Here is a 16,097-nt window from a genome sequence, read left to right on the forward strand (position 1 = left end):
GAAATACTTGAGATTAAAAAATAAAGTCACTTGAAGCTCATTAAGGACTGCCAAAAATCTAATTTTATTTTTGCATTCTTTACAAATTAAAAGCAATGAATAACCATTTTCCTACTTGGAACCTTAGATACAACTTCAATGACTAGTCCTGAAATACTTCAAGCATGTTGTGTTAAAGAATAGTTTATAACTGCTTCCTACATATTTTTTTTATAAACTATGGTCAATTCTCAGAACATCTTAAGTAAACTACCTTTATTTCCTTCAATAAAAAATGAGTAACTTGAAACTTCATTGAAGATGTGACATTTTTAATACCTCACTTCCTTAATGTAATGTAACTGTCTTAGGCAGACCACCACTGAGAATTATTTAAATGTCCATGGTAATCATACAGGTATGGACCACATTCAGTACTTAGCATACAATCAAGTTAGTCTTTAATAAAAAGTCAAAAACTCAAGTTAAGGACAACACCTCTTTGAAAAGCTTCTGATGTTTACTTACTTCCAGACAAAGAAGTGGGAAGAGCTATCAGTATAAACTTATATTAGTTTTAGTATCTATCCTTAAAATTGCCTCAATGTTCTTAGAACACAGAAATAATTTGAATGCATCTGTAATACCTTAACAATTTATGTCTTATTAAGATCTTTTAATGGAATGTTTTGAAGCCCATCATAAGTCACTGCAAAGATAAACCGGAAAAAGAAAACACATTTCTGGGTGGCATGTTATAGTGGACAAAACTGATTATCAACTAGTAATAACTTGTACATGCAACACACTGATAAATTAAATCCTCTGCTATCCAGTTTCAGGTATTTTGTCAGTCATCAGAAAATTTTTAATGTTGCTACTGTATATTCATCTCCCCATATGCTCAATTTTACTTAAAACAAGAAAAGCTCTTTCCAGATTTTCATGTTTACCAGTGCAAAGTAAAACAAAGCAATCTCAGTAGAAATGGTTTTTACAACATTATTTTAGAAAGGCTCATTCCTTAAAATGTACTAAAAGATGTCCAAGTCATGAGAGTGGTCAACCTCGATGGCTTCCTCTGCATCCAGCTTGGTCTCTCCATGCCCTTCCTGTGCTTCATCGAGAGAGGCCAGGGCCTCATTTGTGTCACTTGCAAAAGTTTCTCGTGATGTGTCATCATCTTCTTGAAAATTTAGACTTTTAATAGCTTGTTTCATCTTTTTCCCCAACACTTGTGTCCTCCTCTTCCTAGCAGCTTTTTTATTTTCATATTCCTTTTGATTTTCAATGTAGAAAATGTCCTACAATGAAAGAGTGACTTGAGTGAGTAAGAACTACCATTTATTAAAAAATTTGTTAAAAGGCAGACCCTCTACATTCATTCTTTTCATTTCTCTCACACACACAAAAGCAAATGTTACTAGACTCCCAATTATACACAGAATCCAAGATATTAAGTAAGTCTCCACAGCAAACAGTGGATGAAGGTATGAGTGAAACTCCACCCAGTGTTCGGTCTCGGGCCCATATTCTACCATGACACCATCCCTCCACAGTTAAAGGTTTTCTAAATGGAAAGATACAGTCGTTAAATCATGCTGCTTAGGATTTAAATAAAACCTGATTTATCACAGCAGGACAGAAGTATTTAGAATAAAGATTTATTAACTTTGAAATGTCATGATAACCATATGTGATTACACATGCTAATAACTCAAGCCATGCCTAAACTGTGTGACTATGATCATGTAACCTACACAATGTGAAAAAAAATTCCATTAAAAAATGATTCTAATCCACATGTGAGAATGTAGATCTTTATCAAAAATTTATCAAGGCATAAAAATAATATAATTGCACTGGGTGAGATATTCCAATTGCCAGGGAAGGGATTTTATAGCATAAAAATATGAGATTCTTCTAGGACATGGCTTCTCAACCTTGGACCTACTGAAATTTCTGAGCCAGATGCTGCTCTGATGTGGCGCTTGCCACGTGCACCGTGCAGGTGGAGGTGCAGACCTGGCCTCTTTCCACTAGCGTGCACGCACCTTACCCCCAAATGGTGACAATATCTCCAGACACTGCCACTGTCCTCTGAGAGGCAAAATCACCAGCAGACAAGAAGTGTTCAAGTAGGAGATATTATACAGAAAACATAAAATAACACCCAGGGACCTTGATATAGATATATGCTTCAAGTGCACAAATCCCTTCTTATTTGTAAAAAGCACTACAGAAGACGTTGAGATAAAGGGGGCCCATTCCTTCTAAAATTTATGCTAAATGGTTGTGAGCAGCATACAGAATTAGCAGGAGGAGGAGAAAGGAACCCTGAAATTAAGGGGACAAGGGAAGCTTCAGAAGATGAATGCTTTGATGAAGAGAAGGAATAAAAAATGCTAAAGAAATGAGGGACTGGGGGTAGAGGAGGAAGGTACATAAATGAGAAAAAAGTGCACGGAAGGCAAACAAGGTGATTCAGAGGAAAATGAGATGAGATATCATTTACTGAATGAGCATTTTTATGAGCCTGGCATTATGCTGAGAACTTTCCATTCTCATGAGAATTTTATGCGGTGGGTATTATCCTTGCTTTTTTCCAGATGAGGAGAGTGAAGCCCAAGATCACAGGGCCCACATGGAGAGGTCTAAGTATAAGTACATGTATGATTTCTCCAAAGCGGTACCTGATTATGTTACCTTTACAAAAGTGTGATAATTCACCATTTCTTCAAGGGCCTACTTACCTTCAACTGGAGAGATAAGAAGCTGTTGCAAGAAGTATTTTCGTTTGATGTGGAAGCACATACAAGCATCTTGACAAAAACAATTCTAAGTGGTACAATACTTGGCAACTCTAAGTAAAATTATGAAGTTCCCCCATTCCTTCCAAATGTGACAAGCCTTATTAAAGAGGACCAGCATTCCCATGGGTTATGAATTTAATAAAACAAACAGAGGAACAGCACAAAGAAATGTATGCAGACAACAAATAAATGACAAACAATGCAGACAACAGATAATCTGAGAGCGATTTTTTTCTCCCAACCACATCTATAGATAAGTAACTCTACAAGTTAGGAAACTGAACTGTATAATTATTCACAATGGGAGACCATCATGGCTGAGCTTTTGAAAAACACAGCAAATAAACTTTTGACTATTCTTACTTTTTTTCCTTCACAAACTCTGTATTTTCTTAAGCAAAACTTAATTACAAAGTCACATAACAAACAACATCAAATGAAAAAAAAGGAAAACAAGCTCACTCAGTTTAGTTCTGGCTCCAGAGTTCAGGCTGTAATTGTTAGCAATACAGTGATTGAAAGAATAATTGTTAACATCTTCAGCTGGATGGCCTAAGAAATTACCTATAATAAAATTCTATCTGCCTTCAAGTTTTTCACTCTAATAACAAAGGTACCCAATCCATGTACATGCAGAGAACTTGGGAACACAGAAAAATCTTAAAAGCCAGAGCATTTATAATCTCTCACAACAGACCAAATCATCGGAACCATTTTGGTGTTTACACGCCCATCTACTGCCCTGCCTCTTTTTCCTTCTAAATGTGTTCTTGGCACATGTGAAAACTGCAAAGTTTTCAGTGTTATTGAAGTTTCTCATTTTCTTAAAACTCCTTCACAAAAACAGAGATTCCAGGATAATCCTTTTAAGAATTGCTAAATCAATATTCCCCTAAAATTAGATATTCCAAGTGTTTCTATTATAATGCAACATACTTGGTAGTTAAACATTAAAGTCTACAAACATTAAAATCTCCACAATGAGTTGTAGGACCTGAACTCTGAAGACATGTGATTCAGTGAACATATGGGCTTGAAGTCAGGTATGTAACCCTAGGCACACCATTTCTGTTACTCTTCTTTTGCATAAGTTAACACCCACTTGGCCTAACGCAGTGAAGATTAAGTCACGAATATCTGGCCCAGTGGCAGGCACACAGTGAATAAATGTTATTTTCTTCTCTCCTGTTTCTGGAAATGGTTTGTCCAAGGTTTAGTTACTTACAAAAACTTTCCTAGGCATCATTTTACTTAATCCTTGTACAGCTCTATTAAATGAGTAGGATGTACATTAAAGCCCTCACTGAACAGATAAGAAAACTGAGGGGAAGATCTGCTTGCTCACATAAAAGCACTAAATGGCAAAATTAAGATTAAAACCCAGATTTTGAATTTTAGAAGATTCTTTTCATCACATCATGTTATTTCTCTGAAAAAGGGTGATGTTTTGCTATTAAACAAAAACCCAAGGAGAATGTTCCAAGTACACATTTTTTGTCAGTGATTTAGTATTGGGAGAGGAGGGAAATGTTAAGACATAAGTTTCGTTCCACCATGCAACAGTTATGTTCCTAAGAAAATTTAGTGTTACAAATTTGTTATCAAAACAATTTTTAGTGAGGAAAAAAGCAGTTATGGATTAGAGATTTCAAATGTGCAATCATAGTAACATTTCCTGTAGGAATTCCAGTAACAGATTTTAAAAAATGACTGCAAGCGAATAACCAGAAAACTCGAGGAAAAGGAAATGTCATTGAGCAGATGTAAAATATGCTCACTTGGAGCATCAGCTCAAAAGAAATGGCTTTTACATGTCATTATTAGCATTACAATTAGTAAAGCTAAAACACATTCCTATTACCTTTTATCACCCACTGTTACAATGAGAATATAAAGCTTCTCAAATATAGCTGTTACATGTATACCACCTCCTTCCTGTGCAAGAAGCTAGTTCTCAATCTTGATCATATCTCCTAAGTGCAAATCATGTTCCTTAATTAACAAATTAGAACAAATTTTGAGCTGTGAAAAACTCATACTATAGAATTCCCATATGGCATTCTAATAACAGAAAAATGATTAAGAATGAAGTGCCTAGCTTCTAGTTTGTAAGAAATATTGGAGATAGAGGAATGAACAAAATCAGTCCATGAGGAGACAGTCATAGTACATTCTATAACAATTTTTGATCTTTAAAAGGTCTAAATCATGAAGGAAAATATGGGATTAAAAAGATCAAAGGAGATATCACAAATGGAATGCAGAAATCTAGATAGGATCCTGGTTTGAGGAAGGGGAAAAGGTAGAAAATACAATCTTGGGACAATTAGGGACATTAGAATAAAGTCTAGATATTGGATGATACTATGAAATTGTTTTTTTTTTTTTTTCCTTAGGGGAGTCTTTGTAGGATATTGTCCCGATTATTGGGAGACTGAAATAATTAGAGCTGAATGTCATGAAATTTGCTACTTACTTCCAAATGGTACAGAAAATAAAAACTACACAGGTAAAGTAAGAATGTCAAAATATTAACAACCCTTGAATCTAGGTGTGGGATATATAGGCATTCATCCAATTATTCTTTTATCTATTTTGCATGTTAGAAATTTTTTTTTTTTGAGAGGGCATCTCTCATATTTATTGATCAAATGGTTGTTAACAATAATAAAATTCTGTATAAGGGACTCAATGCACAATTATTAATCAACCCCAAGCCTAATTCTCAACAGTCTCCAATCTTCTGAAGCATAACGAACAAGTTCTTACATAGTGAATAAGTTCTTACATGGTGAACAGTGCAAGGGCAGTCATATCACAGAAACTTTTGGTTTTGATCATGCATCATGAACTATGAACAATCAAGTCAGATATGATTATTCATTTGATCTTTATATTTGATTTATATGTGAATCCCACATTTCTCCATTATTATTATTATTTTTTTAATAAAATGCTGAAGTGGTATGCAGATGCAAGATAAAGGTAGAAAACATAATTTAGTGCTGTAAGAGGGCAAATGTATATGATCAGGTCTGTGCCTATAGACTAAGTATTAATCCAAGCTAGACAAGGGCAACAAAACATCCAATGATGCAGAAGATTTCTCTCAAAACAGGGGGGATGAGGTTCTAAAACTCACCTCTATTTGAAATTTTTAAAAAAATAAAAAGTTGTAGGAGGGTAGGAAAAATAATTATGTGCTAAGAGACTACAAAATTTGCCATGAAAGAAACCCTGATCTTGGCTTTGAAAGGGAAGAAAAAGCAGAGGCGGAGCTTTACAAAAGGCACAAGTTTTACCTAAAATGAGACAGTAATACAATTGGTCAATGTAAGGCAGAGAAGGTGATGGAGACTACTAGACCACGAAGTAGATAGAGATGAGTGCAAGTTAAATCATGAGAGATTTTAAAAGTCAAAGACAACTCTTTTACCTTAATTTGTTCCTCACTAATACTAGGAGTGTTTTTCAGGAGATTCAGGAATACTCCACCTGGTGTTCTTCTTCGACTACCATTCTACAAGAAGGAACAGAAAAATTACAGATGCTTCCCATGAATAGCCAAGGCATCTTAAACAGAGATGAACGTAAAGAGGTAATAAGGTCCACCCTGACCACTCTGATTTTACTGTCCTTCTCTCACCTCCATTTGTATGTCTTTTCCCATAGGATTTATCACTTTCTAACATATGAAGATTATTGGTTTTATTCTTTATAGAATCACCCTCCCACCCTCAACTACAATGTAAGTTTCCTGTATATAGAACGGTGCCTGGTACAGAGCAATAAATACATAAGGAAAGAATGCATCAGAAGACAGTGAATTTGGATTTGTATCTTTTCAACATTCAGCAGATTGGCATTAGCTCACTGGAATACAAAGTTTCACTCCTACAGTAATAAAATATTGATAAATCTCTAACTTTGTGTCCAACTAAACAAAACTCAGAGTAGTTATTCTCATTTGTTTTGCGTTAACATCCACTTTGACTTCTGTATGTTCACAGGCTGTTTCTTCCATGAGTGCTTTTAAATTCTGTTATCTTTTCTCTCCATTTTCACAGCATAACACTAATTTATTCTCTGGTGATGTTCCCATTCGGATTCATGAGAAGCCAATAAAGAAGCCATTCAAAATTCATCCTCATCCTAAGGTGCCAGCAGCATGAAATGAAATCCCCAGAGCTGCTGGCGGGACAAGCCACGCTCCCACAGCGAGGGCTTTCTCAGCTTTTAAAAAAGTACAGCCTCCCCCACTCCAGGAGCCTTTTTAGACATTTCCCCCTCTGTTCACCTCTGCCACCTGTGAAATTTTAACACTCAAGAGATAGGCTGTCTATTTGTGCTTTATACAGTTCTGCCCCCCACCACCCAAGAACTAATTTTCAAGAATGAATGAATTAAATGAACCAAAAGGAACACTTTGGTTCACCACTGCTAAGTGCTGGGAACTGTGATGAGTACATTATGTTCCTCATCCTGTCTAATCCTCACAAAGTCAGATTAATCCCCATTTTAGAGCTGGGAAAATGAGGCTCAGAGAAGTCTAATAATTTAGACCATCTCACATCTACTAAGTTAAAGACCCAGGACTCAAAACAAGGCACCCTAACTCTAAAACCAATATTCTCAAAATCTGAGCTTCCAGTTTCCCCCACACTCTTCCTAAAATTTCAGCCTCTACATTTACCGAATCCTGTAAGAGATGTGCTGCTGACCGCACACTAACAGGCTGTAATCTATGCGTGGTTTTGTAAGGAAAGTATTAACTGCAACACCAAGATATACTGCATTTTTTAATTCTGTCATCATTGTTAGTGAAGTTTTTAAAAACCTGAAAGACTGTAATAATTAATGATAAACAAGAGATCCAACAAAGGCAATTTTGTAAAAAATCATATGAAACAATACAAAACCACAAACAACTGAGCAGTTAGTCTTACCATTATAAAAAGGCCACCATTTTGCTCTACTTCAGCAGTTTCCATCAAAAGTTCAATTGCCTTTTTGTTCCCAATTATCCCCACTACTCGGGCTATTAGGTCTTTCTTTGGTTCCTGTAACCTGGTAAGAAACAAATAAAATACTATTAACCTCTTTGTCATATAAAATTGAAAAAAAAAACCTACCTTAGTTTCCAGTCTTGTCCCCAACTACAATCAATATCCTATTCCAACAACTCTGCTTTTGGAAATCTTCAATATTCAACCTTGGAATCAATGACATGGGTGACATCTTATCTTGGTCCTTCAAGGAGACAGCGACCTCAAGGTACCATCCCAAGTCCCAGCTAGCTTCTTCCCTTTGCTTACTGACAGCAGACATCAGAGTAAATGTGCACTTATAGCAAGAGGAACACAAGGCTGAAACCTGAAGATAAGACCCAGTCCACTCCTGTCGAAACAAGCACAAACATACTGTGCTTCAATTAATATGTGTAAAAGTCAGTCCTCTAACTCCAGAGGTGTCCAGAAGCCTTAACTTGCATAGGTTCCTTCCTCGCAGGCTTCCAACCTCACAATAGAGGGTACAGCTGATATTTACTGATGGCTTACTGTGGGATTCGCACCATCTCAAGAACTTCACATGCATTAGCTCAGTGAATTCTCTCAACCTTAAGAAGTAGGAACCATTGCTTTCATTTTTACCATTGAGAAGTAAAAACACAGGGAACCTAAGTAACACTATTACCATCAGACCCCACATAGAGATCGAAGAGAGTTAATACTGTGGAACTCTCACGGGTTCCCTAATCGGACCTGGCTTCCTTTGTGTCTTCTCTACAGGAGTGCATTAGTGTGGAAAAAGCACTACACGAGGAACAAAGGCACCAGAGTTTAGTTTCAGGTCTGACACTTGTATTTGTGACCTTGGGCCTCATTTTTCTTATATGTAAAGTGGAGGCTTTGGCTTGTAAAATCTGAGCTCCTTCCTAGCACTCAAGTTCCAAACGAGTATTTTTAAAACCTGGTACTAGTACTGACAGGCTTGCCTGGAGAGTAAATACTGCTTTTCCTACCAGCTCTATTACTCTTGAATCATAGCTGTTTTCAAATTTGTAATGCTGTTCATTAGTGACTTAGAGCTAATGAAAAATTAAACAAAATTTGAACTTGTTAAAAATACATGAAATAAATTTACCATACATCAAGCAATTCAACTCGTAGGTATTTATCCAAGAGAAAATAAAATACACGTCCAAAGACCTGCATGTGAAAGTTGATAACAGCATTATTCAGCACAGCCAAAAAATGGAAGAGCAATTCAATATGAGGGTGTGTGTGCATAAATAATAAAGTATTGATTTCTTTTATAATATGAATTTATCCCAAAAACATTACACCAAGTGAAAGAAGCCAGGCACAAGGGACACACATTGTACGATTCTATTAATATGAAATGTTTACATAATGCAAATCTATGCCGACAGAAAGTAGACTAGCAGGTATCAGTATGACGAAAACGGATTAACTTCAAATGGGTATATAGGTGTGAAGGACCTTACTGGGGGATGGCAATGTTTTTAAGATGGTTTATGGTGATGGTTGTAGAACTGAAAAATTTACTAAAAAGTCAACTCTATGAAATGAACTCATATGTACAGTATGCTTTAATAAAGTTGAGGAGAAAAAAAGCTATGAATACTTGAACACACTAAAAAAACCCATGACTTAAAAAGATAGGTTTTCATCTAAAAAGCTCTAAAACACTAGATGGAATAGTCGCTTCAAAGTTCATAAAGATCTGAAAATTATTCTATCAGGCCTGCCCAAATTTAAGAAAACCCAAAGATAACCACATAACCAAGGAAGCCCAGAGTTCATTCTTTATCTTAAAAAAAAAAAAAAAAAAAAAAAAAACTCAAAAAGGAACATCATTAATGTATTTGGAGCCTATTTTCTTTCTTATAAAGGGAAGATAGTCGGGCAACTGTTCATTTGTAGGACAAATTTAAATGCTCACCTGAAAGAAATTTCATCAGCCACCTTCTCTTGAGAATCGTCTTCTGTGATCTCATAGCGGCCTTTATAGTTCATTTCTAGTCTGTCCCCTAGTCTGTCCTTGACAGGTCGTTTCCGTTTGAGGGGACCTTGCCCGTTTTCCTCTTCTCTGGATCCCGTTTTTTTGCCACTGTGCATATATTCATCTAGCTCTTTGTCTAATTCTTTTGTATTTTCTTGAGACTCCCTCTTAAGTTTTTTAGCAAGCAAGTAATTGTAGGTCTCTGACTGTCTGCTTTTGTCAATGGTGCCCTCCATTCCCAAGATTCCAAGTTCAGTGGCCACCGCATCTTGGTTCTGCTCTTGAAGCACAGCACCCCAGATGTTGTTGACCTTCTTTCCTACAACTGCCGGTGGTTTCTGGCTGCTCTGGCCAAAGGGAAAAGACTCTGCTTTGGGGGGAGCATTAAAACATTTCTGCCTCTTGCGTTTCCAAAGAGAGCTGTCATCATCCGAATCGGAAAAGCTCTCTTCACTTGAATCCACACTTTGAACAGCCCGATAATGGGACACTGGGGCACATGCAGTTGCAGTACCCTGGAAGGGCCTCACTGCGCTGTCCCCACCCAGGGCTTTCTGCAAGTGAAAGGAAATGCAAAATCAGTGCCACAGAACTCATTAACTCCACCCACCATTTTCTATTTAAAAATTTATTTGAGGAATCAGCTGAACCATTTTGAAGCAGAACTGACGTTCAGGACAATATCTGAAACCCATCTAGTCTCTACTTTTCTAAGGTTCCATGTGGAATTTGCCGTTTTTAAAGTCAAAAATTATTTCTATAGCTAAGGCAGCATTTAATTTTAGGCCTCCTTCTAGAAAATTACCAAAGCTCTTAATTTTCAACTTTAGAAGACTTTCAATCTTTCCAGTTACTGTCAGAATGTTTGAAAATGATTGTTACTAGTAGTTAAAACAATGTTTTCTTTCTTTCCAAGGATGGTTATCTTTGCATTTGGACACATCAACATCCTTGTTGGTTTTGTGACTATACTCCTTTTAGATGAGATAGTAAACTACGGATGGGAATCACTGACCTACTATTTTTTTTTTAATTTTTATTAAGGTACGATTGATATACACTCTAATGAAGGTTTCACATGAAAAAACAATGTGGTTACTACATTTACCCGTATTATCAAGTCTCCATCCATACCCCAATGCAGTTATTGTCCATCAGTGTAGTAAGATGCCACAGATCCACTATGTGCCTTCTTTGTGCTACACTGTTCTCCCCGTGATCCCCCACACCATGTGTACTAAACATAATACCCCTCAGTCCCCTTCTCTCTTCCTCCTCACCTGCCCTCCCACACCCCTTCCCTTTGGTAACCATTAGTTCATTCTTGGAGTCTCTGATTCTGCTGTCATTTTGTTCCTTCAGTTTTGCTTCATTGTTACACTCCACAAATGAGGTGACCTACTATTTTTAAAACTGCAGAATACTAAGTCACGGGTTAATCTATGTAAAACAACCTGGAAGAGCTTGTAAAACAAAATATCTTGGTGCCAATTCCCCAATATATTTACATGCAAAAGGAATCACCCGTTGACTTTTTGTACTAAACAGCTAAACCAAGTATTTGCTGAGCTTCTATTAATGTGCTGGCAATGGGGGTGTAGGTCATTTAAATTAAGATAGTCGTTCTCTTATCTTCAAATAATAATGGCAGCTAACATTTGTTAGGCTTTACTGTGAACTGTACGCTCCACTGAATCCTTACCCCACCTTAGCAGTGTTGCACTATTATTGTTCTATTCTACAGATGGGGTGTAGGCTGAAGAGCCTGCCCCAGGTCACACAGAGCAGCTCCAAGATTGGAACGCAGGCAGTCTGGCAGAAAGGTCCTCTCAAAGTGCATGCTACACAGCACGGCAGTGAAGACAAACTCCCATTTATAATACTGGGAAACGAATGCAAAACCTGGTGGCACATTATCGCACGACGAAACTAGGTTTGGTGGGAATATGGAAGACCAGGCCCCTGAGCAAGTGATGAACTTCATTCCCGGTCCTCAGTGTCCCACGGTGCTCAGGGCGAAAATGAGCACCACAGGCTGTTTCAGGCCGATGTCCCCAGGTTCTACATACTCGGCCAAATCTCTCCCAGGACACCTGCGAGGCGCTGCAGCGGGGACCTCGGTTAAGTTTGGAACACGAAGCGCGGCGCGGGCGGAGAAGGGGCGGCCGCGCGCCCGCCCCCAAGGGCCCGGAAGCCTCGCAGGCCCGCCTCGCGGCGAGAAGCCGGGCCGGGCTCGTAGGGCCCGCCGCCCCGCACCGTTCACGGGCTCGGCGCGCCAGGCCGGGGCGCAAGCCCACCTTCGGCCTCGCCGCCGCCCGCCCCTCGCAACCCGGGCTCCGCGCGCCCGGCCCAGAACCACCCGCCCTCTGCACACTCACCGGCAGCTGCAGCGGCCTGTCGCTGGGTGCCACCGTCATGTCGGAATCCGAGTCGGAGAGCTGCCCGTCTTCCATGTCGCCGGCCTCCTGCGCCATCTTCCCGCGGAGTGGCGCGGCGGGTCGGGAGAGCACTTCCGGCGGCGCGGCGGGGAGGTGCGGCTGGCGGGGGCGACTAGGGCGCCCCCGCGAGGAGGCCTCGCCTGCGGCTTCGGAGGGCCCCGCCGGGGCGTTGGCGTCCTGGCCGACCAGTCTGCGTCACCGCTGCAAACGACTCATTTGACCTACTCCGGGAACACGAATCCCCTTTTCCCCAGCACTGTGGCGCGCTTCCTTTGAAACTCCGCAAGCAATCTAAATTTGTGCACGGACAGCGGCCTTCGGGGATTCCACCCTCGGCCGTGTGTCCTCTCAGGGCCGACCTTCTGGCTTCCATTCTAGCTCCTGCAAAATCCGCTCCGCCTGTAGCATCCTGGGGAGCCTTTCAGATCGCCCGTGGGGTCAGTGCCCTGCTCAGACCTTCCAGGGTTTGCCTCGGCACGGGAAGGCCTGAGTTCTCAGCTCTGCAAACGGCCGCTGGCCCCCGTTCGAACCCCTCTGCAGCGGCGCTGGCGCTGCTCACATTGTTCCTCGGGTACCTTTTCCGGGCTAAAGGCCTTTGAATTGGCTGTTTCCCCTGCCTGGTGCGCTTGACACCTCGTTCTTTGCACAGACTGTTCTCTGACATGATTCAGGCTTCTGATTGAATGCTACCTTTTCAGAGAGACGTCCTTCGACCACCCTAACTGAAACAAGACCCTCTGCGGTCACTCTCCCACCCTCTTCTTTCTTCATGGCATCAATAGTCATGTGTAATTTTTTTTGGTCTGAATTTACCACTAAAATGCCTGTCTTACTCACTGTTGTTTCCCTGTGTCCAGCCCAGTGACTTCTATATAATAGGTAATCAAGAAGTATTTATTGATATTTTTTACATAAAGGAGATCATAATATTTCCATCTTTTACTATTCTGTAATCTGCTTTTAAAAAAGAAACAGTAATTTATCCTGTACACCTTCTGTATCAAAATATAAAGATCTAGCTTTTTTTCATGATTCCCTAGTATTCCATTGCTTGGACGTTCAATCATTCATTTAGTCTCTGATGGTGTACATTTAGGCTGTCAATTTTGCAATTGACGTGTATATTTATGAACTTCTATTATTCTATAGGATACATTTCTAGACTGTGTGAAGAAGGATGAATGCAGATTTTGGAATTGTGAATTTAAGACCTATAAAGGAATTTAGAAATCACCTGGTCTAATCCCTTATTTTGACAAATAAAGAGAGGTTACACACCTGAACTACTGAAGAACTGAGGCTTAATTCCAGGTCTCCTCTTAGACAACTTCATTGTTTCACCTTCCCTTCGTAGAAGTACAATCCTGTTGGAGTTGATTTTTGGGTATGGTGCTAGGTAGGAGCCAAATTTCATGCTATAATTAACATTTTACTATGTGGTAGGGGATGCAGCTAAATGTAAAATGCATAGATTTTCCTCCACAGTAAAGATTTTCTCCAGTGTTTTCCTCTACAAGTTTTAGAGTTATAGTTCTTACGTTTAGGTCTATGGTCCACTTTGAGTTAATTACTCTATATAGTGTGAAGTAAACATCAGGTTCATTTTTTTTGCCCCCACAGGAATATTCAGTTAACATAGTACCATTAGTTGAAAAGATGATCCATTTCCCCTTGAATTTCCTTGACATCTTCATTGAAAATTGACTGCATATGTGTGAGTCTATCTGGGTTTTCTGTTCTATTCCATGGGTCTTCATAGCTATCTTTATACCAGTGTGACACTTTCTTGATTACTGTAGCTTGACAATAATTGTACATCTGTCTAATAATTGTTAAAATTAGGTATTAAGAAAAAAATCTTTTTTTTCCCCAAATTGTTTTGGCTATTCTAGATCCTTTGCATTTCCATTTAAGCTTTAGGATCTGCTTGCCAACTCTGCTCTTTTGATTGACATTGCATTGAATCTGCAGATTAATTCAAATGTTGGGGAGACTATATTAGCCTGATGCCAGTAAATGCTGGAATCGTGTGTTGTTAATCAACAACTCTTCTGATTCTGGGCTCATTAAACAACCAGATAGGTAGTTTATATTCTGGAGAGAGTGCAGTGACTAGAGGATGTGAATGGTGGTCGTTTCTGAAGATAATTTTCCCTATAAAATAATGAGCTAACATTCTAGTTGTAGCATCTTTTTTTGTGATTCAATTCATATGAGTCTGCCCAGAACGATAGTGTTTGTTACTCACCTACGCTCTGACAAATCAGGTTCTGAGTTTGTGATAATGAAATTCTATCCTGGGTGGTGGTGATTTCTCCAATTTACCTTGCCTTGGGGCAAGAATGCATGTTGGGTTCATATCCCTTTCCATATTGGCCAGCTATCTTTGGAGAAAAAAAAGAGAGCTAACATTCATTGAGGCTATCCGAAGCACCCATGACGTGACTTCTGTGTCCTTGACTTTAATCACCACCCTATGTTGCCTTTGATAAGTCATTTGAAAAGTGGAATTCACCATTTGCAAACTGCCACTTTTATTACAGCATTGGTTCAAAATGTCCTGAGTTCAATCAACACTTCACATTTCTATAGGGCTTTGCAGTTTTTATATATGCTTTCAAATATGATTAATTTGCTTCTTTCTTTCATATAAGAAATGTGATTCACTTAGTTCTGTCCCTGCTCTGCACCGTCAAAATTCATTATTTTTCCTGACTTCCTGTGGGGCGGGGCTAAGTGAGTTTTGAAAAAATGAGGTGGAAGAGAGATGTAATCCCTATTTTCAATGTAGGCAGTTGCTGGTGTCTATCTTCTCAGAAACTGGTTTAGAGAAACAGATTGGAACCTCTCTCGTTTAGTGAAGAAAAAGAAGGTAACATTTGCATTTTGTGTTGATACTAAAATTTAGTGCACTGTAAATGTCTTTTCATTTTTTGAATCAAATGGAAGGAGGAGAGGAAAGAGTGTGGTGTTGGGAAAGATGTACAAAGAATCTTGCTGGCAGCCAGAAAGTGAGGAGAATTAAATTTTCAGATAAAAGAATGAGAATTAAATTGTCATGTCTCTAGTGCCTCATCAGCTGGGTTGTTGAGAGATTACCAATACTCACCAGGGTATCCATGCTTACTGCTCCGGAGGTGTGTTCATGAAGCCATTTGTTCATTCATGTAAGTGGATGTGAGTGGTATGGAAGTGAACCTGAGAATTGCAGAGCCATGCAAGAGATGGCCGTTGCCTCAACAGGGAAAAACATGACATTTACAAAAGGGACGCATCTTTCATGTATCTCCAGCACTTACTACAGTTTCTAGCAGGTGCTTGATATAGGCTGAGTATTTTGTTAAAATCATTTGTGCCATAAGGGTGGGACAGGTAAAGCTCCAGCATGAATGAATGCACAGGAGGGAAGGGCTCTACAGGTGGAGACAACAGCAAGGACAAGGATGCAGTGGGAGGAAAACACAGGCTTTGTACAGAAACATAAAGTGACTTTGGCTGCAATATGGAAGGCCACAAGGTGAGTAGTGAGGAGTGATGTTTTGAAAAAATAGGTTGGAAATCACTGAGATACCTATTTTCAATTGATTTGAGAGTACATGTATGTTTTCACTCATGTCCCAATCAGATGTTCGTACTTCCCTTATATAGACTTGGTAGGCCCAGTTATCCTGGAATGAGACTGGATGTTAGGAGGGGACAGTGGAAAGGGTATTTATTGCAGGAAGATAGAAGAAACATGAATGAAGGCGACTGGTCATAACTGCCTTTGTTCTTCAAAAGCAAGAAGATACCCAGGAAGGATATTTCTAAGTACCATAACATAACATCTTTCATTAATTAG

General features: G+C 39.2%; 1 protein-coding gene across 1 annotated transcript; it reads right to left on the reverse strand.

Annotated features, from left to right (window-relative positions):
- Nucleotides 1-40: 40 nt before the first annotated feature.
- PHAX (phosphorylated adaptor for RNA export) lies at nt 41-12,899 on the reverse strand. Its single transcript, XM_017668139.3, has 5 exons — nt 12,197-12,899; nt 9,759-10,372; nt 7,739-7,859; nt 6,229-6,312; nt 41-1,283 (listed from the first exon to the last, which is right to left on the reverse strand). The coding sequence occupies exons 1-5, from the start codon at nt 12,290-12,292 to the stop codon at nt 1,014-1,016; spliced, it is 1,185 nt and encodes a 394-aa protein (XP_017523628.1). The 5' UTR covers nt 12,293-12,899; the 3' UTR covers nt 41-1,013.
- Nucleotides 12,900-16,097: the final 3,198 nt, after the last annotated feature.

This window comes from Manis javanica, chromosome 14 (genome assembly GCF_040802235.1).
Source record: "Manis javanica isolate MJ-LG chromosome 14, MJ_LKY, whole genome shotgun sequence".
NCBI classification, from domain to species: Eukaryota; Metazoa; Chordata; class Mammalia; order Pholidota; family Manidae; genus Manis; species Manis javanica.

Bases quoted from the DNA above. Each gene is read 5' to 3' on its own strand.
- PHAX (XM_017668139.3), bottom strand. From the start codon at position 12,292: ATGGCGCAGGAGGCCGGCGACATGGAAGACGGGCAGCTCTCCGACTCG. The intron at 10,373-12,196 runs GTGAGTGTGCAG...TTTCACTTGCAG, and splicing joins ACAGGCCGCTGCAGCTGCCG to AAAGCCCTGGGTGGGGACAG. The intron at 6,313-7,738 runs GTAAGACTAACT...TCCTTCTTGTAG, and splicing joins ATGGTGGCCTTTTTATAATG to AATGGTAGTCGAAGAAGAAC.